The sequence below is a fragment of the Thermothelomyces thermophilus genome, chromosome 2, assembly GCF_000226095.1.
Source record: "Thermothelomyces thermophilus ATCC 42464 chromosome 2, complete sequence".
Lineage (NCBI taxonomy): Eukaryota > Fungi > Ascomycota > Sordariomycetes > Sordariales > Chaetomiaceae > Thermothelomyces > Thermothelomyces thermophilus.
In genome coordinates this window covers 676741-702139 of record NC_016473.1, presented here as the reverse complement: position 1 = coordinate 702139, position 25399 = coordinate 676741, and the positions used below count along the sequence as shown (strand labels likewise).

At 57.4% G+C, this 25399-nt stretch overlaps 9 protein-coding genes across 9 annotated transcripts; 4 read left to right on the top strand and 5 right to left on the bottom strand.

Moving 5' to 3' along the window:
• Positions 1-715: 715 nt before the first annotated feature.
• Positions 716-2431, bottom strand: MYCTH_79897 (uncharacterized protein). The gene is made up of 2 exons (XM_003661126.1): positions 1553-2431; positions 716-1444 (listed from the first exon to the last, which is right to left on the bottom strand). The coding sequence occupies exons 1-2, from the start codon at positions 1963-1965 to the stop codon at positions 1054-1056; spliced, it is 804 nt and encodes a 267-aa protein (XP_003661174.1). The 5' UTR covers positions 1966-2431; the 3' UTR covers positions 716-1053.
• A 2892-nt stretch (positions 2432-5323) lies between these two features.
• On the bottom strand, positions 5324-6549 carry MYCTH_2300265 (uncharacterized protein). The gene is made up of 3 exons (XM_003661125.1): positions 6026-6549; positions 5689-5897; positions 5324-5610 (listed from the first exon to the last, which is right to left on the bottom strand). The coding sequence occupies exons 1-3, from the start codon at positions 6144-6146 to the stop codon at positions 5533-5535; spliced, it is 408 nt and encodes a 135-aa protein (XP_003661173.1). The 5' UTR covers positions 6147-6549; the 3' UTR covers positions 5324-5532.
• An 853-nt stretch (positions 6550-7402) lies between these two features.
• Positions 7403-9620, bottom strand: MYCTH_2300262 (uncharacterized protein). Its single transcript, XM_003661124.1, has 2 exons — positions 8887-9620; positions 7403-8833 (listed from the first exon to the last, which is right to left on the bottom strand). The coding sequence occupies exons 1-2, from the start codon at positions 9424-9426 to the stop codon at positions 7487-7489; spliced, it is 1887 nt and encodes a 628-aa protein (XP_003661172.1). The 5' UTR covers positions 9427-9620; the 3' UTR covers positions 7403-7486.
• A 405-nt stretch (positions 9621-10025) lies between these two features.
• On the top strand, positions 10026-11318 carry MYCTH_2314437 (uncharacterized protein; the record flags this gene model as incomplete). Its single annotated transcript, XM_003661123.1, has 2 exons — positions 10026-10452; positions 10577-11318. Coding segments are annotated over exons 1-2 (483 nt in total), but the record flags the coding sequence as incomplete, so codon positions are not given.
• Positions 11319-11510: 192 nt separating this feature from the next.
• On the bottom strand, positions 11511-12992 carry MYCTH_2116588 (uncharacterized protein; the record flags this gene model as incomplete). The annotated part of the gene is made up of 1 exon (XM_003661122.1): positions 11511-12992. The coding sequence occupies one exon, from the start codon at positions 12990-12992 to the stop codon at positions 11511-11513; it is 1482 nt and encodes a 493-aa protein (XP_003661170.1).
• Positions 12993-13889: 897 nt separating this feature from the next.
• On the top strand, positions 13890-14970 carry MYCTH_2059010 (uncharacterized protein; the record flags this gene model as incomplete). Its single annotated transcript, XM_003661121.1, has 2 exons — positions 13890-14084; positions 14158-14970. The coding sequence occupies 2 exons, from the start codon at positions 13890-13892 to the stop codon at positions 14968-14970; spliced, it is 1008 nt and encodes a 335-aa protein (XP_003661169.1).
• A 14-nt stretch (positions 14971-14984) lies between these two features.
• On the bottom strand, positions 14985-16629 carry MYCTH_2300258 (uncharacterized protein). The gene has a single exon (XM_003661120.1). The coding sequence runs from the start codon at positions 16136-16138 to the stop codon at positions 15227-15229; it is 912 nt and encodes a 303-aa protein (XP_003661168.1). The 5' UTR covers positions 16139-16629; the 3' UTR covers positions 14985-15226.
• A 1418-nt stretch (positions 16630-18047) lies between these two features.
• On the top strand, positions 18048-20271 carry MYCTH_2300252 (uncharacterized protein). Its single transcript, XM_003661119.1, has 4 exons — positions 18048-18073; positions 18737-18910; positions 19080-19162; positions 19276-20271. Exons 2-4 carry the CDS (start codon positions 18746-18748, stop codon positions 19502-19504), a joined length of 477 nt encoding a protein of 158 aa, XP_003661167.1. The 5' UTR covers positions 18048-18073; positions 18737-18745; the 3' UTR covers positions 19505-20271.
• Positions 20272-20794: 523 nt separating this feature from the next.
• MYCTH_2300248 (uncharacterized protein) lies at positions 20795-23689 on the top strand. Its single transcript, XM_003661118.1, has 6 exons — positions 20795-21483; positions 21558-21801; positions 21863-22121; positions 22181-22698; positions 22771-22985; positions 23091-23689. The coding sequence occupies exons 1-6, from the start codon at positions 21108-21110 to the stop codon at positions 23552-23554; spliced, it is 2076 nt and encodes a 691-aa protein (XP_003661166.1). The 5' UTR covers positions 20795-21107; the 3' UTR covers positions 23555-23689.
• Positions 23690-25399: the final 1710 nt, after the last annotated feature.

The window sequence follows — 25399 nt, the reverse complement described above, 5'->3', positions numbered from 1 at the left end:
GTCGGGTGTAACTGGAAGCGAAGCGGGATCATGGGGTCCTGACGCTAAGCTGGGAACGGTCCAGAGCGCTTTGCGTGGCAATCGAGGCGCCAGAGCTGCCCGACAGTGGGCAGTGGAGGAGCTGCGTTGGGGGAGGTCCACTTGGGCCCCCGTCTTCCGAGAGCCAGCCAATCAGAGGCCGAGGAGACGGAGATTGTGGGCTTCTTCCAGCAACAGCGAGGGAAAGGACCGGAACGACGCAATCCCTCTTAAGTGCTTGCTCAAACTGGAATGCTCCGAGAGGCCAGGCACGGCACCCAGCGCAGGGCAGAGGCGCTCAACCTGAGACAGCTTCTCCCAGGCGGAAGACAAACCCACGCTCCACGCCTTCGCAATTCCTAGTTCAAACCAGGCCTCTCTGGGCCTGCTTGCTCCCTGCTCCCTGGCCTTCTCCGAAATTGCCGACGACGCTGACGCTGGCGTTACGAGTAGTTACGAGTAGTTACGAGTAGTTACGAGTAGTCACGAGGTCGGAGATCGCTATTCGCAATCAGAGGAGTCTCGATGACCAGGTGCCCTCTGTCCTCTGAATGACCCCATCTTCGTCTCCCTTTTATGCGCAAGACTGCGAATTGCGGGAGATCCTTTAACCGGGGGAGGCGAGCGCGTTCGGGGAAAGGAAATTGGGGTATGAATAATTAGTGGCAACAAGTGCTCGAGAGTCCCAGTGGTTGTGAAAAAAAGAAAAAAAAAAAAAGGTCATGTAATAATTCCCTAGTCGCTAGAATCTGTCCCTCGCATACCTGCTGCGCCCCTAGACCATGCTAGACTTTTAGATTTGTACAGTACATACATTGCCAAAGCGGCCCTTTAGTGCCATTTCTCAAACTCCGAAACGCCATGCCTGCCGTGTGTGCCGGGATGAGCCACGCAGCCAGCAATATTTGTGATCCTCCCTTTCCATTACCCAGCGTACAGCGCCCAAACTCCCCCGTTCAAATGCCCGTAACCACCCTGAATCCATGCGAACCCTTACATAGCAGCGGAGAAACAAAGTGCAAGAGATGAAACCGCTCAAACGGCGGCAACCGGGACCGGGGCCGGCGAGTTGTCGGCAGCAAAGCTCGGGGTGTCCTGCATCTCCACGTCCCCGCCATTGTTGCTTGCCTCGCTCTTGACTTGGCTGTTGTCCTCCTTGTTCTCCTTGTTGCTGCTGTCGGACGCAGGGGTCGAGCTGTCGGCAGATTCCTCGGGCCGGGCCTTGGGCGGCGCCGTCCACCGCGGGATCTCCCATACGACGCCCGTGAAGGTCTTGATGGTAAAGCCACCTCTGCTCCACTTCCGGCACGGCTTGCCGGACCGGTCCAGCGCTCGGAGGCCGGCGTTGATGGCGCCTTGGTTGGCTTTGGGACCGAGTTTATGTGCGGCCAGGGAGCCTCGGCCGCCTTCGATGGTTCCGTCCTCACTGTTGCCCAGGGTCAGCGTCATGTACGAAATGTGAACGGGGACGGGATGGTGTTGAAAGAGGGGAAGCGCAGTGCCAGTGGCCACTAACGCCCGAGACAACACGTACAGTCTCTGCTTCTTCTTGGGGCCTGGTTTCCCTCTGACTTTGGCCTCGCCATTGCCATTTGTGGCGGCAGCCGCACTCCTCTTGACCCCTTTCTTCTTGGGACCTTCGGATGGCGGTCCCATGACGGCAGACTGGGATGCAGGGGTGCCTGCCGGAGGCGAGTTGGGAGTCGAGTCTGATGCGTTCTCGGTGCCAGAAGTAGCCGCTGCAGCCGGTGACTGCTTGGCCGGCGTGTCTTCCTCGACAAAGTCCGGGTCGACGATGGCCCGCAGCCGCTGTGGCGGCACCTTGAGGGTGACAAGGTGGGAGGAACTTGGGGATGCTGCTGCACCCGTGACTGCTGGGCCGGCCGTATTGCTTGATTTGCGTCGGTCCTTGGCCGCCGCAGCGGCGTTCTTGCTGGAGGGGGCCATGGCGACTAATTTTGAAAATTAAAAGAAATGTCGTTGATGCGGTGGGCGGCGATATTGTGTTGGTGGCTGGGTGAGGAACGACGACGACGTTGAAGGAGGATGATTCAGGAATGTAGAGGGAAAAATGGCTTTGTCACGGTAATGATGCTTTTGCCCAGGCGTGGATGGCTCGGAAGACGGGCGATCCACTGGCTGGGCGTGCAAGGGGCGCACACAATCAGCTTGGGGTGAGAATCTGCCGTATCGACTTTTGGCGTCGCACTTTTATTTCGCGTTCGGCGACAGCGGGCACGGGTTGGTTCCCTGCGGTCGGCGATGAAAGTGGTGATGCGGGCGTGGTGGGCATTCGGTTAAGTTGGGGAATGGTGGAAAAGGAGGATCATGGACGGGTCTGGAAAAGTTTGGAGCCCTCGCAGCCATGGTGAGGCGGCGGGCGTCACCTGTTTTGCCTTCATGCTGCCAAAGAATCAGGTCCCGGCGGTCGACTTGTTCGCAGGAAGCGAGGGGGACACTGCGCGGAGTCTCCAACAAGGGAGTCTCGTCTTTACCTTTTTTTGGGTATTACACGCATAACCCCAACCCTAAGTACCGCGGTACCTTCAGCTGGACTCTCGCGCCAATGGCAGCGCGTCCAGCGACGGGGCCTGCTCGTCTCCTAAATTACCCATTTTCAAGTGCGATTTTCAACATGGTGGTCCGTCCGTCCGCTTGCCAGGCTTTTCCTCGTTTGTGGAGAGGTTCGACACTCGGGACTGGATCGGTCGGTTCAGGGCGCGCCCTGCTTTTCCCTCATTTTGCCCCCTCCTCCGTACACTAGTCAGATGGACAAACTGCGTACTCCGTACTGTACTCCGTACATTACACGAGAAGGGCAGCCCTGCACGCAGCCAAGTCGGTCAGGTTGTGATGCAGGGGCCAGGATTGGGTCTTGAATGTGAGAACGACTCTGGAACTAAGTGCCTGATGATAACTTCGACACTCCCACCCCTAGGCAGCAATTTGAGGGCGGCAACGAAGACGGACGAAATGACAGAATGCGGTGGTTCGTCTTCGGTGGCCGTCATCAAGTGCGCCTTCCCGGCGTTGGGGTTCCCGCACATCACAACCGGCGCAGCCCCCAGTGCCAAACCGTTTTGGGCAGTATATTAATGGAAGTCCGAATCACCTGCTGGATGGAGTCTTGCGCCGTATGGACACATCACTCCTGGAACGCCCGACCGATTCGACGAACCACAGCCAGCCAGATATCCCAAGTAATAATCATTAAAACTCTCTCGCTGGGGTCCCTGCCCAGTCCCGCAGCGCTTCAGCCGAGAGTCGGTTCCAGGGCCAGCCGCGCGATCTGAGGATACACTCCGACAAGACCAACTCACCGAAATGGTATCATCTTGTGTTTGGCTACATCCGCATACTGTTGTTGCGACGGCCCATTGCGCCTGGGTGCGATGGCGATGCAACCAGCCAACCGATGATTGTTGGGGCGTCTCCGCCCACCATCAAAATCCTCCTTTGCGCCTGCTTACTTCCAAATCGCTGCAAACCTGGAAATTAATCGAATCCGAAGGGCCCGGTTTCGCGGCACCAAATCCGTCTGCATGGGACCGAAAGTGAATTATGTGAACGATGGATGCAATGAAGGAACGCAGGCTTGCTAGTGAATGCGGTCCCTGCAATCGATCATCACCCGTCGGCGTCATCACCAACGATGACTCTGTTTCAGGTATTCCCTTGCGTGCCATGGCTTTTTGAAACATCCCCCAGTGCCGCGGCTCACGCTGCCGCAGTCGCACGCCAATCTCATTTAGCATTTCAACTTACGCATACCCCCCGGCCGACTTTCCAAGTTCGATGGATGCAAGTGCATCGGGCGGGTACAGAATGGGTGAACTCGACAGCTCGATGTCGCTGTATCAACCAACATCACCTACTGAACGGCCAATGGATGCTAGAAATTATTGCTCAGTTTTGAAGAACCTTACTTTAAGGTTTGGAATAGAGGCTAAGGTCCTCCGAATGTTGTCTCGGCTTCCTCTAATCTCGGATCATTATTTTCAGGCTGAATTTCTGCTGAGATACACACATCCCTCGAGGTGGACCTAAGTGCTTTTCTCTTATCAGGCTTGGATGATCCGGAGCGCTGTCGTCACTCCAAGTTGTCATGGTCATGACTAATCCAGGCTCGACAGCAGCCAGTGAGATTACTCCGGCTGGTGCGTCTCTGGAGCGAGAGATGTGCGGGTAACGGAACAAGCCCAGCGTGCTTACGAGGAGAGGGACCGTTAAGTCTCGTGTATATTCATAAGTGACGAGTTCAATCCGAAGACATGTCTCTTGGATCGACAAGAACACCGGCCAATATCCTGGGGGACGCTCATGCAACCGCCGTGTTGAACCTCCCAGCCGGGGTCGCAGAGCTGCTATCTCAGTTCCAGTTCGGCTTGGCCGGCTGCCTGCATCTTGTGCGGCTCATGACACACCGGACGACTCAAACGACCGGGTTGCCACCATCAACAGGCGGCGTCGTTCTCTGCCTCCTTCCGAAGCCACCGGTGACGGTCCGACGAAGTCAGAAGCGGCCCCATACGGTTGAGGCGACGAGTGAGGAGATTCTGCCGGCTGTTGATGTCCTGGCTTTTCGCTGACTAACCTCATGTTTGGATGCAGAGATTCGTCGTGACAACATTCAGCACGGCGAAGGGGCGACTGCCACTGCTGGGTCTACACACCCGGACACCAACAATAACCAGACCTGTACGGACAATGGCGGGCCTGATTAAGCCCAGCCTATCTATCTTTTCAATCTCCATCTTTCTGCTTTGTGCCTCCGTTATCCGCTCGGCTCTGGCCTTGAACTCCAGTGCCCGTTGTCCGCGGATGACATCCCTTATCTTCTCACCCTTCTATCGACCCCTGATCGTCCGGCACCCTTGGTCTCCGTTTCGAGTGATGCAGCTATCGTTGCCGTTCTCGGTGCCGTCTTTTGTCACGGCTATCGGGGTCCCTGTCCCAGAATCCTCACACGGGGGTTTGGGAGGAAGCGGCACTGCAAGGTCAGGTTCGAGGAGATATAGTTCCCTTATGAAACCTTGCAAGGCTTTTGGGCCGGTGTTGTGTTGTTTTCATCACATGTGGCTTGATCACTTTATTCTTCAGCCATGGCTGTCTATATCACGACGTGAAACCGGTGTGTTATTGCCGAAGAGGATGAGGGTGCGATGTTGGTGATATGAGCGAATTCAGAGACCGTAATGACAGCCACACGTGTCGTCACTCCAAGTGTCGCAGTGACTTCTGAGAGAGCGGCATGGAACATGCAGCACTTAAAATTTGGGTAAAGGAAGACAATGCGTAGGGACAATACACGGCCACTGGAATTAACCTACAGTACAGCCCAGATCTGTGGATTTGTTCTCTTCTCGCCATAACATCCGGCGATTTACGGCCTCAAACAAAACCTCTGCCCAGTCATAACACCCTAAGCACAGTCATCAGATGCTCCCGCCCCAAATTATAAGACGTCACCGTACAATCCTTTCCAACGCCGGAACCCTCTTTGGAATCATTACCTCACGGCATGTACTCGGCGACGTTCTCCAGCTTCTCCTGGCAGAACGGCAGCTTGCCGACGGCCCAGATTTCTTGGGTCTGTTACCAATCCTTGATTAGCCACTGCACCGCCAACCAAACATATCGCGAACCCTCGATGGGGGGAGAGAGACATACCGGCTTCAGGGTCTTCTTGATCTCGCTGTCCAGGGTACCACCCTTGAGGGCAATGATCTCGGGGGCGGCGTCGGGGTCGTGGGCGATGGGCGAGCCGCACTCCTGGCAGAACCAGCGCCACACCGACTTGCCAGAGCTGCCCTTGCCCTCCCACTTCTTGAGGGGGCCCTTGACCTCGAGCTTGTCCTTGGGAACCACGACAACAAGAGCTGTTTTTGTGCAACATAGCATTAGTTCTGGGCTCGTTTTTGTCTCTGACGCAGTATCGGTCATGGAAGGAAGAAGAGGGGTGTGAAGAACGCCGGGGGTGGGGGGGGGGGGAGGGATAGAAACGCACAGTAGGTCGAGCCCGATTGGCGCTGGCAGTCGTCGCAGTGGTCATAGCCGGTAAGAAGAGGGGCATCCACGTCGGCCGTGTAGGTGACGGCCTTGCAGAGACAGTGACCGGTGAGAGGCATCTTCGGGTTTGTTCTATGATGTCGAATCGCTTAACGCGTGGGTATCTTGGATGGGTCAAGAATCGTTGGAAGGCAGAGTTCGTGAAGATGTTGGAGAGATCGAGATGTCTGGGAAGATGGCGGGAGGGGGAAGGTCGGGAGCAAGCTGTTAAATACTTGAGATCATCGGAAGGTTGGTGAGGAGCTTGCGGTGGGGTGGGAGATCTGTGCCTGCTAGTTCTGCGAGCCACGCAGGAGGCAGGTACTGTACGTGTACTGAGGACACCATCTCCGCAAGTACCTCCGAAGTTCTCGGTGCGACACGAGCTCTCCGAGCTCGCTCTCATGAAGTAGCTAGCTTGTTGTCTAGTCAGATTACGTAGCGCGTGGAAGTGATTTGGAATGTCATGTCAGCCGTCCACTTCGGCCTGCTCCATCCTGGAATACATACATACTCCCGTCTACAAATGGTCACTCAAACACGGTTCCTGACCCAGCTACTCGGAGCTCCATAAGTCTTATCAGAACTGTGCAACATGCGCGACAGTAAGTGCTGGTATCTTGAGTAGCACTGTATGTATTGTACATACAAGATGCCCCGCGCCAACCAGACTGCGGGGAGCTGGTTAAGCACGGCCGTCCACTGCAATGTTCCAAGGAGCCTAGCGTATGACTTCCTTGTTCCGCTCCTCGAATCCTTATACTGTGTATATCGTGTTCCCCTTAACTGCAACACCGTCTGCACAGTGGATTCTCGGGAAGATCAAGCCAGGACCGGCAGCCTATGAGACGACAGAAGCTAAGCTGCAATGGTTGCACAACGCCTTGCATTTTCGAGTCTGGGGCGGGAGGCAACGGCCCCGCCGCGGGGCAGCTTATTTGTCAATGGCCCCACCAAGGCCTGCCTCGTCTGCGTCAACTTTGTCGAGTATTTGGAATTGCCCGGATGCGGCGATGCCTGGCGCATCAGGCTGCATCCTGTAAGACAGCTATCATGCTTTCGACATATTTGGAAGGAATATGCGGGGGAGTTTTTATCTTTAAAACTCCGAACACTTTCCGAATCCTATCGGAGAGCGGCTGCGAGTCCGAGTCCCAAGTTCTCACGATCTCCGTCAGCTTCCTGGTCCCCGTTCTACTATCCTGAATGACCATTTGATCTCATCATTTGGAATTGACCCGGACATGGCCTGAGGTTCGCAGAACCAACAGTGGCGCTTGGTGCCCGACCCCATGGCGGACATGATCGTTGAGACCATGCATGACCTCATTTACAAATTGGCTTGGACAAACCGAGGGGCCTTGCATACAAGACTATCGAGAGTTGTTGCTACCAAGAGACGCAGTACCCATTGCCCAACCTAGTCGAGGCTTACCTTCACGCACCACCCAAGGACAAATCCCAACAACCACCAAGTCAAGTACACCAGCACTACAAATTCTAGCACTTTCAGCCCAGCCACGCTCCGAAGCGTGATTCGGTCCGCCAGCATTACCTGAAGCACGCACCTCCCATACCTCTCCCGCTCCCTCTCCGAGTCGTGCTGCATAACATACTCATCCAACTCCGACAACCCAAGGACATTTCCGGACCTCAGATATGGTATCACCCTGAAACAGACAAGCTCCCAGAACCCGGGCGGCAACAAGCCGGCTGAGCATGAAGGAGCGGTATTGGTTGAACATGGTTTGCTCTCCTTCTTTTGAGATGCGAACAGGCCCCGAAGTAGCTCCGGACGAGACAACCAAATTGTGCGTGCCTCGTTCAGCTCACGCAAAAAGGAATTGAGACCATTTCGTTGGTACCGGACGAAGCGGGTGTAGAAAGCGGGCGTTAGCACCGCGAGCTCGAGTTCTTCGGTGACGGCGATCGAACCGGTCCCTCGCTTCTCCGCTCTCTTCTCTCGCGCAGCCGGCGAGGTGAACACACGGACATCCTTGTCCAACAATATCCCAGCTGCTGCGATGTACTTCACTTCCAAGGCCACTTGTGCCTGCTCAACCAGATGCTGCAGATAGCGCCGAAAGACGGCCTCCAGCTGCCGCTCCGTCGCGGTCGCCCGCCGGCTGAGAGTGCCTTTCAGCGGTTCCGGCCGGAACCACACGCGCAGTCTGTGGCGGAAGAAGAGGGCGGCAGCTTGCTTCAAGATGCGTGGGTAGGTGAGGAAGCCGACGTGCCACCAAGAGGCCAGGAAGCAGGCCTTTTGCCTGCTAGTCATGGTGGAGGGTTCGAGTGGGTCACCAGCGGAGGATAGGGTGGCCACCATCTTGGGATCGCCTTTGGACGAGAGAAGAGTGATGGTGATGCTGATTGGAGCCGCCATGCCTTGCACGCCGACGCTGGCTAGGGGGTCGGATGCTGTGAGAGTGTACGAGCCCTTGCGGGAGTTGAAAGGTGAGACGTGGAAGTCCTTCGGCCATGCCTGCCTGAAAGTGCGTTCGCATGAAACTCTCTGAGAGGGGCGCTTGCTCTGCTGTCCCCCGCAGCTGCAAGTCGAGAATCCGTCGCTCTGGCTCTCCGAGAAGCTCTCCTCAGTCAGGAAATACATGCGCCTTTCATCAAACGTGTTGTTGACTTCTAGGATCATGGCTGCCAGGTGCTTTCTGGCATCGTAGAGGTACCAAAACGAGACGGGATTGAAGTGGTAGCCCAAGAAGCGGGCTGCAGTAATCAAGTATGCATACGGGTAAGTTTTCGGACAGACCCCCTAGCTAAGTCAGTATCAACAACTCTCCTAATTGAGCCATGAAGGAAACTGACCTGATTTAGAAGGTATCTGTCCAACTTCTCCCGCAGACTCAACTCGGACTTGCCACGCTCCAAGTAATCGCCCGCATCAACGGTGAACCAGCCCCCAAAAAAGCCTATTGGGAACCAGGACAAAAGGCCCGGCCTGGCTTTGGCCCGAACCGAGACCATGCCCCCCGCATTCCCCTCGAAGCTCACCGGGATACCGACCAACAAGTACGAGTATGAGAACGAGTGCTGTTTTGGGAGTAGTCGCGAATGGGTTGTCCGGCATGGATAGAGAGAGACCTTTTCAGACCCAGTGCAACAAGATGGCTCGAATGTCCCACCAGTTGCCCTAAGAGACCAGAGGAACAGGAGGACAAGAATTGATGTGCCGAGGGCCGCCTGCAACGCCTTCCAAAGGAGGCCATGGCCGGGGAATCCGACAAACAGATCGCTGTGTTTGGGGGCCAACAACAAGACCAGCTGACCTGAAGCGGTCGCGGGTAAAAGAACAGAACAGACGGTCGTAAACAGGGCCGCTAAGGCGGCTGCACCGGGGGAGACCATGGCTCGTGATTGACGGGCATTGAGAATCGAGCATTGAGCATTGCGTGGATGGAATAGTGTTTGCACGAGACTATAGATATTCCGAATGACATATTTGAACTTTCAGAACCTGATGAACCGGCAATGCTGTCAATACTTTACAGTGCACATTGTGATGCGGGAAGGTTTGAGTAGTGAAGCCTTTCGTCCCGAACTGGACTTGTTCTCGTGATATGTCACCAAAGGTGGGTGACTCCGGATAGTTCTCCCCGCCAGGCAACTACCTAAACTATGCAAAAGCGCTGAGTAATGCTGTAGTTCTCCGTGCCTTAGGTAAGTTAAGGAAGTTGCGCTCTCGCCTCGCTCTCGCCTCGCTCTTGCCTCGTTCAGATCCCGCGGCCTCGGGCCAATCATCGCCGGCTGTCAGGGCCAGTCCACAGCATCGGGATTGCGCCTCGCCGTCTCCACAGCCTCGATGTGGCACCAAGGGTCTTCGCCGCTCGAGTCACCGCCCAACTTCGACGGCCGCCCATCAGCTTCCGAAGACGGGGGAGCCCACCCACTTAAATCCCCGCCCTAGCCTTCTCGCACCGTGACAACTGACTAACCCGAAACCAACTTCAACGCCTTCGAGCAAAATCCAACCATCGGACTCGCCGTCCCAACTTTTTTTTTCCGCCGCTATCCGTGCATCATATATATCTATATCGCCGAAGCAACTGCAAACTTGGATCTTTCCCTTGCTGTTTCTTTATAACTCACGAAGTCCTCTTCCGCAACTCACCGACACTCCCGATCCGACGGGCTTATCTGTTTACGACAACCGAAACACACACAGACTCCGAATCCATCAACAGCAACATACACATCACAAAATCCGTCAAGATGTCTGCGTGGGATACCGATGTTGTCAAGATTGGCAGGAACGTCCGCAGTGGTGGCGGCGCTCCTCGCGAGACGGTTGTCCGCAGCCAATCTGCCCTGAACGCTGCTAAGCGCGCCGGTGCACCCATCGTAACCGAGAAGAAGTATAGCACAGGCAACGCTGTATGTCTTTCTCTTTCGGCATCGCCCCCCATCTCGGAAAATCTTCCCCTTGCGTCATCAGAAAATCCCCAACGCAGGCGCAATGTTCGTTGAAACACTAACCCCTGTTGCTCTCCTGTCCCAGGCCGCCCGCCCCGCCGTAGAAGGCCAACGCCTCACAATGGTCGACCGGGCCGATGACGTCGTTAAGCCCAAGACGGTGGGCACCGTAGTGGGCAAGGCGATCCAGAAGGCGCGGAACGAGTACCAGCATCCCAACGGCAACAAGGGTCTGACGCAGAAGGAGCTGGCGACCAAGTGCAACACGACGCCCACAATCGTCGCCAGCTTTGAGCGTGGCGACGCCGCCCCCGACCAGAAGGTGCTCGCCGCCATGGAGCGGGTGCTCAATGTCAAGCTACGCGGTAGCGACATTGGCAAGCCCAAGTTCGAAAAGAAGGAGAAGAAATAAGCTACGCCAGGGCTTCTTTACTAAATTTACCCTTTCTCTTCTCTCCGGTTTGGGGCTCCCACCCCCAAACCAGTGTTTGCAAAGGTTGAGGGATTCAATTGGCGAACTACTGTGTCGTCGATGGACGCCCAGCCTTTGCTGGGAAACACAGCAGCATCTGAACATGCTGCTCCTATATGACGGATGACGGCCGGGAAGCACAAAGAGTGTTGGCATGAATGGGATGAATTTAGCGAGGACTGGGCTATTTGCTTCTTGATGCGGGCGTTGCACAGCACGGGTTCAATGACTGGGAGCGGATAGACGCGCCTGGACGAGGCAGAATAGAGCTTTTGTTTTCGTGTAATCATGTGTCTCCCGTCATGATGTCTCTTCCTGCTGGACAGGAGTGGAAAGCGAACAAGCATGCTAATCCAACCAACTTCCAGCACCATGCCATGACGCCTGCCTATGCCCGTCCATGAACGCCACCGAAAACAAGCACCCCAACGATGATCCTGAACCCGGGTAACCCATAGAGAACATCCCCCAAACACGACAAACACCATTCAGCCCAACACAAGTATAACAGAAGCAGGATCCAGCAACACCGTTCAATCCATCAAATCTACCCCAACAAAGCCTTCACTCGATCCTCCACTTCCGCCTTGGTAGGTTGCATGCCCATCGTACAGACGACATTCTCCCTCCCGCCGATCTTGACGATCTTCAACCAGTGCGGTGCCACCTCGGCCGCCAGCAGCCGCACGCACAGCATGCCGTCCTCCTGGGAGACGGGTGTGCGCACCGAATCCTTCAGCCGCACCATCAGTGCCGCCATGGAGAACGACACGCGGGCTTGGCCGGACCCGGTCGCGACTGTGGCTTTGCAGAGCATGCCGATGACGGCGGCAACGTCCGCGGCGCGCTGCAGCGCGCGTCGGCGCTGGAGATCCGCCGCGGTGGGCTCGTTCTGCGGCGACTGGGAGGCGAGGGTCTCCTTGAGGCGGATGCGGTCGAGCAGCGATCCGCCCGAGGGGCCGTTCGCGGCGGCGGCGGCGGCGGCTGCTTGCTTCTTGGCAGCTTCGTCTTGCTGCTTCTTCTCGGCAATGCTCTGCTTGAAGGCGTCAAGGGTCGTTTGGGTCTTGGCGGAGGCCGCGAGCAGCGGGTTCATCATGCTCGCGTTTTTCGGGTGGAGGGGTGCCTTAGGGAGCGTGCCGATGAAGATGGTCGGGGGGATGTTGTTGCTGCGGCTGAGCCAGAGGGTACGCAGGTTGGCCTCAAAATCCATCTTTAGCTTGGGCTCGCGCAGCGGGCCGCGCTCGGCCGAGGGGTGGAACTCGATGCAGATCTTGTCGCGGCCGTAGTCGGTGAGGTAGAAGGGGGCGGTGGGCTGGGCGCCCATGGTTCTTGTCGGTGTCCATGAGAGAACACCGACGCACCGCTGAATGTCGTCGAGCATCACATGGCGCTTCCCCCAGGCGCGCGTCACACTCGTATAGAGGGTGCGCAGGTCGATGGGCGAGGTTGTGCCGTTGTGCGCGTATTGCATGTTGAGTGTCTTGAGGAAGGCCTCGTGAAGATCTAGGAGATCAAGCAGCTCGTTGGGCAGGTCGAAGTCATTTTGCGGAGCCCGGCGGTGGACGGTGGTCTTGCTTCGCTTGCTGACGGGGGAGGATTGAAGGTTGAGTCGCTCGAGCAGCTCCTCCGCTTGGCTGGTCTCGTCGGACTCAAAACGGCGCTTGCGCCTAGATGAAGGGGTTGGTGCCGCGCAATTGGGTGTGCTGGGAGCAGCAGCAGCATCCGGCTCTGCGAACCTGGCGCCCTTTCGCTTTCTCGACACGGGAGTAGCAGGCGCGATGGATGTTTCGGGCTCGAAGCGGATCTTCTTCGATTTGCATTCGGCCGCATCTTGAACCTTCCTCTTCCTTGACGGAAGGACAATTTCGATGTTGGAGCTACGCGGGGTAAAGGGCGCGCTTGTCTGTGATTGTTTCCCGGCGGCTTGCGCCTTGGAGAGCTTGTTGCACTTCGTGGTGCCCGTGGCAGGTGTGGACGAGTCTGAGTGGCCACGCGGAACCCGCGTGTTGCGTGTAAGCACACCAGGCATCGTGCTTGCTGTTTGCAGAATTGGTGATGTGTTAGAAGGTACAAGTGGGTTGAGGTTTCTCAATTGTAATGGAATTGCAAGGTTGTGGGAAGGATTCCTACAAGTACAGGACCTGTGGAAGGTGGGAAGTGGGTGCTTGATCGCGAATTGGGGAGCAGCGACTTTAGCTTACATAGTAAGACGCGTTGACGCGTTAATTAGGCGCGACGCGACGGGCCGCGCTGCAGCCACGCTCCACCCGAACTTGCTCCACAACAACTCCAATGCGCGGTGACGAGTCGAACAGTGACTACTCGTAAAACTCGACGCAGGGTCTCATGCACGTGGGTGCATCCACCATTCTCTGGGTTCCCCATCGTACTGCCTGCGGGTGTCGCTTGACTACACCACCAGTTCACTACGCTCATGGCCGTCCCACCCATAAGGCGAGTATAACACCGTCAGTAGGTAATCCGTACATACAAACAGGACTCGGGTTTCAGTTTGAGCTGGCCGTGGGTCATGATCGAACGATCAAGTTAAGGTCTTGCCTGGGCATCATGAATTGGTGCGTTCTGCCTCTTCAATCCGGACTCTACTGCGTAAGCTGAACCGCTAAGCAGCACTGTCGCTGAGCAGGCCATGGCAGGAACTTAACCCTAACCCCCGTATACTGCGGGGTCCGAGACGTACGTTGGTCCAGATCATCCCATTGCCAACCCCGTAGAGCTTCAGGTAATCCGTACAGTACACATATCTAATCCGTACACACAGTCGGCCCAAGTTGTTCCTGTGTTTCAAGGCCAGGACTTCGCTGTCCCCAATTCACCCAGCACTGCACCGCGAAATTGCTATTTCTCAGTTCAATCCCCAAGCCACTTGACTCGCTACATCTGCTATCCCGAACAGAGTTTCGCCATGACCAACTCCGAGCTGGCCACTCGGGGCCCCGAAAGCGATGCGCAAGAGACCGACACCCCGTCTCCCAGCGACTCTCCCGCCTTGGCGGATGCTCCTGCACACCCAGCCATGACTGAGCATTGCACATCCGATCGGCCACTCCCCGCGGGCCAGACTTCCACAGGCGAATTGACCAAATTGAACGACGTCGATGTGAGTTACCCCCCCCCCCCCCGGGGCCCCAATGTCAAGCTGACGGTGCATTAACACACGACTCCTGGACCAGGTCTACATCTCCAAACCAGCCGACTACCCGCACACCCCGTCTCGGCTCCTCCTCCTTTTAACAGGCGGGACTGGCCTGCACAGTGTCAACAACCAGATCCAGGCGGACCGCTTTGCGAGCGAGGGGTACGTGGTGGTGATGCCGGACCTGTTCGCGGGCGACCCGGCGCCCAACAGCAGCCTGACCGCGGCCGATTTAGCCGGTGTCAGTACAACGGCGGCCCAGTCTTCGTCGTCATCGTCATCGTCGCTGCTCGACGTGTTCAAGGTCAAGGCGCTCGAGACGGCCAAGAGCTTCCTGATCGACATGTGGTTGGCGCGGCACACGGAAGAGAAGGTGATGCCCATCCTGGAAAAGGTGCTCGAGGGGGCGAGGGACGAGTTCGCGGACGCCGTGTCTCACGGGGGCGGGGTGTACGCGGTGGGGTACTGCTTCGGGGCGAGGTATGTCCTGCTGCTGGCCGCGGAACGGCCGGCCAGGCGGCAGGGGCAGCGCCGCGGGGATGACGAGGAGGCGAACCGGCCGGCGACGGTGCCGCCGCAGATCAAGGCGGGTGCGCTGGCGCACGCGACGCTGGTGTCGAAGCAGGACTTTGTCGGACTCAAGGCGCCCTTGAGCGTGGTTTGCGTCGAGGATGATCCCGTGTTCCCGGACGAGGTGAGGATCGCTGGGGAGCAGTACATGACTGAGAATGGGGTCGAGCACGAGGTGCAGGTCTATCCCGGAGTGCCGCATGGTGAGTGCAAACCTGCCAAACAACCCCCCCCCCCCGGGGCCCGGGGAGCCGAGTGTGGGAGGAGGAACCGGTGCTAATGGGGGAATCTCTAGGCTTCGCGGTCGTGGGGGACTATGACGACCCAAACATCAAGATGGCGCAGGCAACTGCGTTTGAGCAGATGCTGAAATGGATCAAGGAGCATTAAGCAAGCAGGTACCATAGGCGTTCTTCCGGCTACAAGGGTTTGATTTGATCTTGGTTCAAGGGATCGGCAGGCGGGTTGATGCGGTTATCACGATGCTGCCTTGCTGCTCTCTTCATATCTCATGACTCGGGGGCTGGAGCTCTCCCTCAGGGGATGGTGCAGATGATCTTGCCCATGGTTTTGTTCGCCTCCAGCAGCTCGTGGGCCTTGACGATCTCCTCCCACGGCAAGACGGTATCGATCAACACCTTGAGCTCCCCGCTCTCGAACTTGGGCAGGTACTCCTCCAGCTTGTCCCTCAGCCTCCCCTGGTACTGCTCATCTCTGCTCCGCAGGGTACTCCCCTCGACCCGTGCCCGCTTGTACAGCAACTTTCCAATGTTGACCTTCTCCGCAATCGCCCCTCCCATTAGCCCCAGCATGCAGATCCGCCCATCCCTCGCGATGACGTCGAGATTCTTCTCAAAGTAGTCGCCGCCGACAAAGTCCACCACCAGATCCACCCCTCTCCCCCCGGTCCGCTTCAGAATCTCCTCAACCCAGTTCGCCTCCTTGTAGTTGACGGCCAGCGCGGCACCCAGCTCCTTCTCCACGAAGGCGCACTTCTCGGCCGAGCCGGCCGTGGCGTAGATCTCGCTCGCGCCGGCGAGCCGGGACAGCTGGATGCCGGCGATGGAGACACCGGAGGCACCGGCGTGCCAAAGCACGCTCTGGCCTGGCTGCGCCTGCGGGACAAAGTGCAGCGCCTGGATGGCCGTGATCCACGTCTCGGGGATGCCTGCAGCCTGCTCGAAGGTCAAGTAGTCGGGCTTGCGCAGGAGCATCTTGGTCGACACGGCGATGTACTCGGCATAGGCGCCCCCGTAAGCCAGGCCGAAGACGGCATCGCCTGGTTTGAATCTCGACGACGACGACGAGGAGGAGGAGGAGGAGGAGGAGGAGGAGGAGGCGTCTGCGCCCGGGCCGAGAGACTCGATGGTGCCGCTGAATTCGACCCCCAGCGTCTTGGGGGCATGCGGGGGAAGGGGGTAGCGCCCTTCGCGCTGGAGCAGGTCCATACGGTTGAGGCCGAAGGCGCGGACCCTGACGAGAGCTTGGCCGGGACCGGGCTGCGGCGTCGGAGTGGAGGGATTGATGAAGAGGGCCGAGGCCGGGCCGGTGCCGTTTTTGACGTCTGACCTTGTTAGAACGAGAGTTGTTTCGTCAAAGCGGTGGCGGTTGTGGGTAAGAGGGTAACAAGAAAAGCGAGAACGCACCGACTGCCTTCATGACTGAGCCAGCCATTTTCTGATGCCGTTTGTTGTTTTTCAAGGTAGGCAGTGGTTATTGTCGTGAGTGTATATTGCTTGGTCCACAGGGAATCGCTCAAGGGTCTTGTTCGTTGCGGGACTGAACGATCAAAGAAAATGAAGGAATCGCGGGGTTCCGTTCCCAGCGACCTATATTCTCTGAAGCCCAACTCGATGACAGCTTCACACCGCACTCGGTCTCAAACCCGTGGTTTTCAATTGCGGACCGCGTGGCTCAGTAGGTGCCGAGCGGAACAAACCAAACCGCCGCTTGATGGCGTCCTCCATCCGCAAGTTGGACCCCACTCTTTCCGGGTCATCCGGCCTCTGTCAATCTCGGACTCGGGACTCGAACTCGGCAGATGCAAGGCGGCGCTGGCCTTCGGGACCCTGCGGACCGTCATCCGGCAAGTGGACTATGCTGAACTAGAATCAACCAAGAGATTTACTTTCCCAATATGCGAAAACGGGCTGCACGGCACACACGAAGTGTACAGCTAGAATTGGGGCTGTTTCGACCCCGCAGCCTGCAACTTGGGAACTGACTAAGCACGCAAAAGGTGGTCCATCCTGCCTTCCGCTACCACCAGTCAGTCCGGTTTACTACGGATGAGAAATAGTATTTCCAAGCTCCCCGAATTGTGACTCTGACATGCGGAAGGGCTCGACATGCTGAATCTGAAAAGTCACCTCTCCGAATTGTGACGAGCCCCGATCTCGTGGCTTCGGCTCGCAGACGATCTGCTGGGTGATCGGCGGGCCTGGGTCTTGGGAAGCAGTTGATCCTGTCCGGGGTGTAGAGGGCGCAAGCGGGCCGTGAGATGATATAAATATAGGGAGGATCTACTCTGATACGGAGAGACGCGTTTCAGCAGACAAAACCCTTCAAGATGCTGAAGGGCATGGTGCAAGCAAGTATCTACACCACCTACCCAACACTAGGTGATAAAGGAAAGACAAATTAAGCGCACTTCCTCAAGAATGGGAGAGGTTATCAAGTTCAAATTTTGGGGCGGCACGCACAGGCATCGACTTGGCCGAGGAGCCTTCCCTCCTGCACTTACCCTTCAGCACACTCGATGCAATGCACTCATTATGTCAGACCTTGCTATCAAGACGCACTTGCTGTAGGGTCTCGAATCACTTGAACGGTGAGATAAAGACAATGGTGGAAACAGTAACCTGGGGGCAACTACACTACTGCGTATTGGGCGATTGGCACGGGAGATGAACCAAGATCGATACGAGAATGGATAGGGGTCTTCGTTAACGTTAGCTTCCTCGGCATCTCCTGCCGTCGCATTGTTATCTCCGGAGAGCTGTCCCCTCATCTCGGCCTCACACAACCAGCAAAACTAGCCATATGATGCAAATGATCCGTAGACCATGGGGAAAGGGTCTGGTCGCTCTCCTGGGTACTACGCAGGATAAGCGTGTCCATCCGCTATTGAGTCTTGAGTATCGAGAAGCAAACATCTTTGAGTCGGGCCAATCAAGGAAATTGGGCCAAGTCTGGCTCGAGCCTTGGTTCTGCACTCCTGCGTAGTGTACCTTGGATAACTATACATAGTGCGGATGCGGAGCGATCCAACCGTCGGCCCCAGCTGCCCACCCAGATGCAGGTACGCGCACCTCCACTGCCAGGTTGCCCTGCGCTGCAGTCATCCCCATTCGTCGGGGAGGTGCCCCTGCGACTGTGCCTGAGTAAGTTCCCGTCCCGGCTGCCCAGTCTCAATTCTCTTCGCGTAATGGGCTGCACCATAGAGACTGCCAACAGAAAAGGAGCAAACGACTATCGAGCCTCTTGACGAACAAGTGCAAGCGATTGCCGGACAGACATCAAATGGCGGAGCGCACAAGGTCGTCTTCTAGATCCGCCGTGATCCCTGCAAGCCTGGAAGCCCAGGAAATTGTCGCTCGTACACTAGGCGCGGTGAACAGGGCCTCCCGTTGGCTGCCGCTAGACTGCCAATGGTAGCTAAGGCCCACTCCCTCCTTTTTACCCATCCCTGCCGCAGCTCTGATTTGGCCATTTTCAAATGGAAGCATCGTCAGGGCCAAAGGGGGACAAGGGCCAGCAGCGGTGCCCTTGTGGACATTGCCCAGAACCCCCCCCCCCCCCCAGGGTGCTGTTCGCGGCGGTCGAGGAGTTCTTAAAAAACACCACATCCGCTCGCGCATCCTTGCATCCACTTCCTCCTCTTCCTTTCCTCACCCACACGCTCCTTAGCCAACCCTGACTTTTTAGTCAATTTCATTCGTTTGAAACAACGCACAACAAGCCTTCGTGCTTGCCAGTCTCTACGTCACACCTCGAGCAAACGGGAATACTCGTCGAGTACAATAATCTAATAAACCGACCAAAAGGCCGACAAGATGAAGCTTACCGCCGCCGTTCTCGCCCTCGCCTCTGGCGCCATGGCCACGGTTGCCGGCAACGGCACCGTCTCGTACACCACTGAGGTCGTCACCGCCGTCACCACCTTCTGCCCGGGCCCCACCGAGATCGCCTACGGCTCCGTCACCTACACCGTCACCGAGGTATGCTCCGCTTGCGATGCGGCAGCGGGAGCCGGCGGCGGAAGGAAGAAGAGGGCGTTGTCATGCCTCAAACTAGGGGGACAAAGCTTCACACTTCCGGAGCCGCCGCCGACCCGCTGCCCACACCTCATTACCCGAGGCACCGATCACTAACCTGTTCATTTCGCAGGCCACCACCCTGACCATCACGGACTGCCCCTGCACCATCAAGAAGCCCGTGACCACGATCTCGTCGGTTGTCTGCCACAACTGGTATGCGCGCTCTTCCCCCTTCCCTTCCCAAGTCCATGCAAAGCTCCTCACTCGCCTGCCCCCCCGACTTTCCACCACCAGCGAAGCTAACCCTTATGACTTTGTGTGAAAAGCCCCTCGTACACCAACGGCACCGCCACCACGGGGTCGGCCACCTCGGTCCAGACCCCCGCTGGCACCATCACGCTGCCCGCCAACCCTCCCGCCAACACCCCCCCGGCCAACCCGCCCGCCTCGACCGGCAGCGGCTCGCCGCCCATCACCGCCGGTGCCGGCCGCACCACCGTCCTCTCGGGCGGCGCCCTCGCTGGTCTCCTGGGTCTCGCTGCTTTCGTGCTCTAAGTCTTTTTTAGGGTGGAAGGCGGCACGGAGACGCATGGCGCACGAGAGGAGGTTGGTCGTTGATGCCATTGCGCCGGAATGGAAGCTGGGTTCCCAGACGCTTCCATGGAGCAAAGGTTCGGGGATGATGAGGGACGTTGAGATGTGGGGTTGGTTTGGTTTGGTAGGGAGGGGGAAGTGCAGTGGTGGATTGTGGAATGTGTTGGGTGTTGTGCTGGATCTGGAGGACTCCTCTCCGCGTTGTGCGGACGCTGAGGAGTGCCTGTATCGTTCTGCTCCTCTGAAGGGAGGGGGCCGTGGGAGAGTTGAATTCGGGATCTTGCGTCGTGTTGTTCCTCGTCTGTTCGACTCGGCAAAGGCCTCGTTTCTTCTCCTTGCGGCTTCCCTTATGGTGGATGCTTTACCGAAATGTTGTTCCCCGTCTGGCAAATACCGACACATTTCGCCTCTGCTTTTTGTCGGGACTCGCTCTCGATGTACATCGACGCCTGCTTTCCTTTGTGAACATGCTTTAATGTTTGGTTCCCAATCGCTTTGGAGTGTTGCTGATGCTCTGCCGCGTCCCGCCGTTTGTGGTTCTGGCCTGCCATGGTGAGATGGGAGTCGTTTGGTTCGATAATCCATGCCTCATGTGTTCGAGGGCATGGCTGCTACTAGAAACACCTTCAGCACGCTGTTTCGGGAGCAGCCGGCCCTTGGGTAATAACCTTTGGCGTCTCAATGACACCAGAGGGCCGAGTATGAATATCCGTGTGGGAAGCGAGATTGTGTCTTGGGGCGATGGTGCTTTGGGCCCTCTTCGCTACACCGAGAGTATGCTGCCCGTCAAGCACTTATCGCAGAGAACTGGCGGGTTTGAATGGTCAATTGAGGTCTGCTGCCTCGTCTGAGCCAACCGTGTAAGCAAAGATGTACCACTGCATACTACATACCTACATTCTCTGCAAGATGCGTGGGGTGCCACGAGGCAAAACATGGAACCTGGCCGCGCACTCAACCCATCGTTCGGGGACTTTTAAGACAAATTTGGGAAAGTGCCGCCCACCTCAATGCTTACACTCGGAGCAGCAGCACCTCCTCCACTTGTGCACTCACCATCAATTTGCCAACTTCCTCTCGCTTCCCGTCCCCTACCCAGCCCTATGCATCAAGCAACAGAACAAGGCAGACAACCAAGCTCGGGGCATTGAAGTTGGCGGTCTTGACCTCGGTGGGTGTGTGTTGCTGCGCCAAAGAGCGTTAACTAAGTTGGCGCGTTGCAGGTGGCCAATCGCCTCCATCTCAGCGCCGATCCCCCGGACCCCAGAGGCCGAGAACCCCAGGCCGAACCCCAAACAGAATCGGGGCAATGGAATGAGGGGAGGGGAGGGCCGGCTGCAACCAGAAGAAGCCGAGGATTCCGCTTCCCACGCGGGTGATGGGTGGCTGGTTCACTGGCGACTGAGAGCAGCCACAACGCTTTATAGATACCTTGAATATGATCACTGTCAATTCGTGTCTCGGACCATTCTTTCCCACCTCCCTCCCTTCTACTGACGAGATCAAGCTCCCCCTTGACCGCCTAACCCTTACCATCGCGGTACCTAGCTAGACGGGCGCAAGCATGGATCACCCGCAAGACCAGGTCCAGCGCCATTCCCTCACTGATCCCGAGGGCTTCTGGGCACACCAGGCCGAGCAGCTGCACTGGCACAAGAAACCCTCGGCCGTCCTCGCCCGCACCACCAAGACCCTTAAGTCGGGCAACAAGCACGCCCACTGGGAGTGGTTTCCAGATGGAGAGATATCGACATGCTACAATTGCCTTGACCGCCACGTGCTGGCCGGTCACGGCGACGCCCCGGCCATTCTCTACGACAGCCCCGTCACAAACACCAAGCAGCGCATCACGTACGCGCAGCTCCTTGACGAGGTTGAGGTTTTCGCTGGCGTGCTGAGGGAGGAAGGCGTAAAGAAGGGGGACGTCGTGCTTGTCTACAGTACGGAGCCGAGCTTCCTCCCCGTCGATCCGCCCATTCCCTGCGCGGCCCTGAAACTGATGTATACGTCGCAGTGCCCATGATTCCCGCCGCTCTGATCGGCATCCTCGCAATCAACCGCCTGGGTGCTGTGCATGCAGTCGTCTTCGGCGGGTTTGCCGCGAACGCACTAGCCCAGCGCATCGAGGCCTCGCGGCCCGTCGCCATCCTCACGGCCTCGTGTGGCATCAATGGTAACAAGCCGCCTATCCCCTACCGCGACTTCATCGACGAGGCCGTCCGCATCTCTTCGTGGAAACCGCCAAAAACCATTATCTGGCAAGTGTCCTAGGTTCTTCGACCTCCCCCTTTCAATGCAGTGTCTGACCATGATAAACAGGCAACGTGAACAACTCCTCTGGCGCCCTACCCGCAAGTTGCAAGGCGAGAGGAAGTGGCAGCACCTGGTCAAGAGCGCCCGTGCCCGTAACCAGAGGGCCGAGTGTGTGCCCGTCAGGTCCTCGGACCCCATCTACATCATTTACACCAGCGGCACAACCGGCCTGCCAAAAGGTGTGGTAAGGGAGACTGGCGGCCACGCTGTCGGCCTCCACCTGACCATCTCTTATGTTTTTGGCATCCATGGCCCGGGCGATGTGGTAGGTAGCCGGATGCGTCTCACATCCCCCCCCCCTAGACACGTTACTGAGATGGTTAGATGGGTTGCTTCAGCGATATTGGTTGGGTTGTCTCCCACAGCTACACCCTCTATGGCCCCCTTCTTACCGGCGCTGCCAGCGTCATCTACGAAGGCAAGCCCGTCGGCACTCCTGACGCATCCGCCTTTTGGCGTCTGGTCGACGAGTACAAAATCAACACCATGTTCACGGCGCCAACCGCCCTCCGCGCAATCCGCAAAGACGACCCGGACAACGCCCACTTCACCCGAGTCGGCGAACGTGGCGGACTCAGGAGCCTCAAGGCCCTGTTCGTCGCCGGTGAGCGATCCGAGCCGGCCATCATCACCATGTACCAGTCCCTCCTCAACAAATACGCGGCTGAGGGCGCCCAGGTGATAGATAACTGGTGGTCATCCGAGTCAGGTTCGCCAATCTCCGGCATTGCCCTCGCGCCTCATGCGGGCAGGAATAGGAAGACTGGGATGAAGGAGAAGCAGAGGCCTTTGGAAATCAAGCCGGGGAGTGCAGGCAAGGCGATGCCGGGATTCGATGTGAGGTATGCCTCCCCTTGACGACTGCCTCTGAGGTCCCAACCATCGCCATGTTTCGTTGTCCTGACTCCAAACAGGGTTGTCGACGACCAAGGCGTCGAAGTCGAACGCGGCAAGATGGGCAACATTGTTCTCGCCCTCCCGCTCGCCCCCACTGCCTTTCGCACGCTCTGGAAAGACGAGGAGCGGTTCTACAAGGGCTACTTGAAGCGGTTTGACGGGAAATGGCTCGACACGGGCGACGCAGGGTTGGTCGACGAGAATGGCTATATCCACATCATGGGGCGGTCAGGTAAGCTTCCCCCTCATCCCCTTCAACTGACCATGCACCGCATCGAGCCGTTCCTCGAACTGACCATTCCCCCCCCCCCCCCCGGCCTTCACCCCACAAACACAGACGACATAATCAACGTAGCCGCCCATCGCCTCAGCTCAGGCGCCCTCGAGCAAGCAATCAGCTCCCACCCGCTCGTGACCGAAGCCTGCGTGGTCGGCATCCCAGACGCCCTCAAAGGCCATCTACCGTTCGCCTTCGTCACCACCTCCGCCACCTCCCCCTTGCGCCCAGAGGAGGAGGAGAAGCTGTACGGCGAGATTCAGAGCCTCGTCCGCTCCCAAGTCGGCGCCATCGCCACGCTCGGCGGCATGGTGGTCGGGCGCGGCATGATCCCCAAGACGCGCTCGGGCAAAACCCTGCGGAGGGTGCTCCGGGAGCTGATCGAGAATGCCGTCCTTCACGGGGACGTGGACAGGCCGGTGAACGTGCCGTCAACCGTCGAGGATGCGGGTGTGGTGGGCGTCGCGAGGGAGGGGATCAGGGAGTACTTTAAGCGTAGGGGCGGTCTAAAGGCGAAGCTCTGATGGCCGGGGCCCCCTCAGTGCAGTTGATGGGAGGGAGGGTTTCTCGGGGACCTATCTGCTTGGGATTATGATATGGGAGCTTGTTGCAAGTTAATAGAGTGGTCACTCCTTGCTGATTCTGCGCTTTGCTCTTCTCTTTCCTTTGCTTTCCCGTTTTTCTCCCCCTCTTCCTCCCACTCTTTTAACCTCGTTCCGATCTTTTTCTTTTCCCTCTGTTCTCCCTCCGGGCTTCCAAAGCCTTCTTCCCCTCTTACTTCCCCTGCGGTCGATTTTGAGCTACCACACCATCACTTCAGAGTCAAAAGACACACCAGAGATGCAATCATATGAGCAGGTTGCCGGATTCTCTGTGCTATGGGTCCCGGTAGGCATGTATCATTGTAACCCCGCGCGTGGGCACGTGGATGTTCAAGACCGGGGGGGGGGGGGTGGGGGGAACTCGCCGACGATGATGAATGACATGGTCCCGAACCGATCAACGGGCGTTATCGTATTTTTATTGTCGGCTCGCACGAGCATCTGGCACGCGACGGAAAACAGTCACACCTAATCGGGCCATCACACCCGATTATGCGTCCCTCTGTTGCGCGCTGCGCCGCGAAAAGGAGTAAAAGGTGAGGGGGGGAGGAATATAGCACGTTTCACACAAGGCCCCATCAGGAGTTGTATTTTCGTATTCGAGTTTTGCCGTAGCCTGTACCATCGAGAACGCTCTTCTTGTCCTGGGAGTGGTTGGGCAGTGGCTGAGGGAGGTCAGACCGACGAGAGACCATCCGGAACGGTGCGGGACCCGGCAGGACCGGATTGTCCAACCATCCTTATGCCGCCCAGTACGCGTCCACAAACCCGAGGCCCGGTAGTGGACGACATAGCCGCCGAGCAGGTCACACAAATAGACTGCTATCTCTTCGGGACGGCCGGGTTGTTGTGGTCATTCTCACTCTCCGGCGACAAAGAAGAGCCCCCTTTTCGCGGGAAAGGGGCTGTGAACATCCGCGCAGCATTTTCCCTCACCCAACGATATCATGGAATCTTGATCTGTTGCCCAAACTCTTATCTCGTGCTCGACTTCGCCATTGCGTCTGAAAGAAGTTCTAAAGCAGCGTAACAAACCAGGGGCCACCTCCAGTAGAGGAACGGAACACCACCAAATGGCTGAGATACGGCATGAAAGAAAGAGGACATTAGACTGGGAACCACTGAAGCAAAGGTGACTCTAGATCCGTGACCCAGATGATCATGCAGATGAGTCAGTTGCTGACGGACAAGTCCGTGGCTGGATGACCTGCCACTGCTAGGTGTGTCGGTGTTGGATTGAACACGGTGATGAGCAGATGACGGGCAGTTCGGCATGAGGCTTGGCGATTGTCGACGCTTGCTCAAGTCACAACAGTCAGATGGAAGACCGCTTCTCCGCTACTTCTTTCCGTCCACTATCTCATGCTTCCGTGACACGGAGAGGGATACTGTGGTTTGGGGACAGATTTGTGTGTCGAAACATCCATGACCGTTGGAACGGCGGTGGAAGGAGGCGACGAGATTCGTCACCCAACCGGAGGCACGATGGGCGCTGAGTGGGACAAGGGAAAAGCACGATATCTGGGAAAGCTGCCTAGAAATAGGATCAAACGAGAAGAGCAGAATGTGGGCGGGGTGTAACGTGGCACAGCGACCGTCAAGACCAGGCCTTGATAGTGCGGGTACGATGATGTGTGTGAAACTCGAGAGCGGCGAACAAGCCGGGAGAGGCGGCGGGCAGCGGTGAACGAAATTGTCCGACGATGGTGCTGCAGAGAAGAATTGTAACCCAGTTGAACCTCTGAAGCGTGCGCGAGTAACCATGAG

What these genes read in the sequence shown, in the direction of transcription:
- MYCTH_79897 (XM_003661126.1), bottom strand. Translation starts at nt 1,965, where the DNA reads ATGGCCCCCTCCAGCAAGAACGCCGCTGCGGCGGCCAAGGACCGACGC. An exon ending in CCCAAGAAGAAGCAGAGACT is followed by an intron (nt 1,445 to 1,552) that starts GTACGTGTTGTC and finishes CCTGGGCAACAG; the next exon opens with TGAGGACGGAACCATCGAAG.
- MYCTH_2300265 (XM_003661125.1), bottom strand. Translation starts at nt 6,146, where the DNA reads ATGCCTCTCACCGGTCACTGTCTCTGCAAGGCCGTCACCTACACGGCC. An exon ending in CCAATCGGGCTCGACCTACT is followed by an intron (nt 5,898 to 6,025) that starts GTGCGTTTCTAT and finishes GCACAAAAACAG; the next exon opens with CTCTTGTTGTCGTGGTTCCC. An exon ending in TCAAGAAGACCCTGAAGCCG is followed by an intron (nt 5,611 to 5,688) that starts GTATGTCTCTCT and finishes GATTGGTAACAG; the next exon opens with ACCCAAGAAATCTGGGCCGT.
- MYCTH_2300262 (XM_003661124.1), bottom strand. Translation starts at nt 9,426, where the DNA reads ATGGTCTCCCCCGGTGCAGCCGCCTTAGCGGCCCTGTTTACGACCGTC. An exon ending in ACAGATACCTTCTAAATCAG is followed by an intron (nt 8,834 to 8,886) that starts GTCAGTTTCCTT and finishes TGACTTAGCTAG; the next exon opens with GGGGTCTGTCCGAAAACTTA.
- MYCTH_2300258 (XM_003661120.1), bottom strand. Translation starts at nt 16,138, where the DNA reads ATGGACCTGCTCCAGCGCGAAGGGCGCTACCCCCTTCCCCCGCATGCC.
- MYCTH_2300252 (XM_003661119.1), top strand. Translation starts at nt 18,746, where the DNA reads ATGAAGCTTACCGCCGCCGTTCTCGCCCTCGCCTCTGGCGCCATGGCC. An exon ending in TCACCTACACCGTCACCGAG is followed by an intron (nt 18,911 to 19,079) that starts GTATGCTCCGCT and finishes TTCATTTCGCAG; the next exon opens with GCCACCACCCTGACCATCAC. An exon ending in TCGGTTGTCTGCCACAACTG is followed by an intron (nt 19,163 to 19,275) that starts GTATGCGCGCTC and finishes TTGTGTGAAAAG; the next exon opens with CCCCTCGTACACCAACGGCA.
- MYCTH_2300248 (XM_003661118.1), top strand. Translation starts at nt 21,108, where the DNA reads ATGGATCACCCGCAAGACCAGGTCCAGCGCCATTCCCTCACTGATCCC. An exon ending in GGACGTCGTGCTTGTCTACA is followed by an intron (nt 21,484 to 21,557) that starts GTACGGAGCCGA and finishes TATACGTCGCAG; the next exon opens with TGCCCATGATTCCCGCCGCT. An exon ending in CCGCCAAAAACCATTATCTG is followed by an intron (nt 21,802 to 21,862) that starts GCAAGTGTCCTA and finishes CATGATAAACAG; the next exon opens with GCAACGTGAACAACTCCTCT.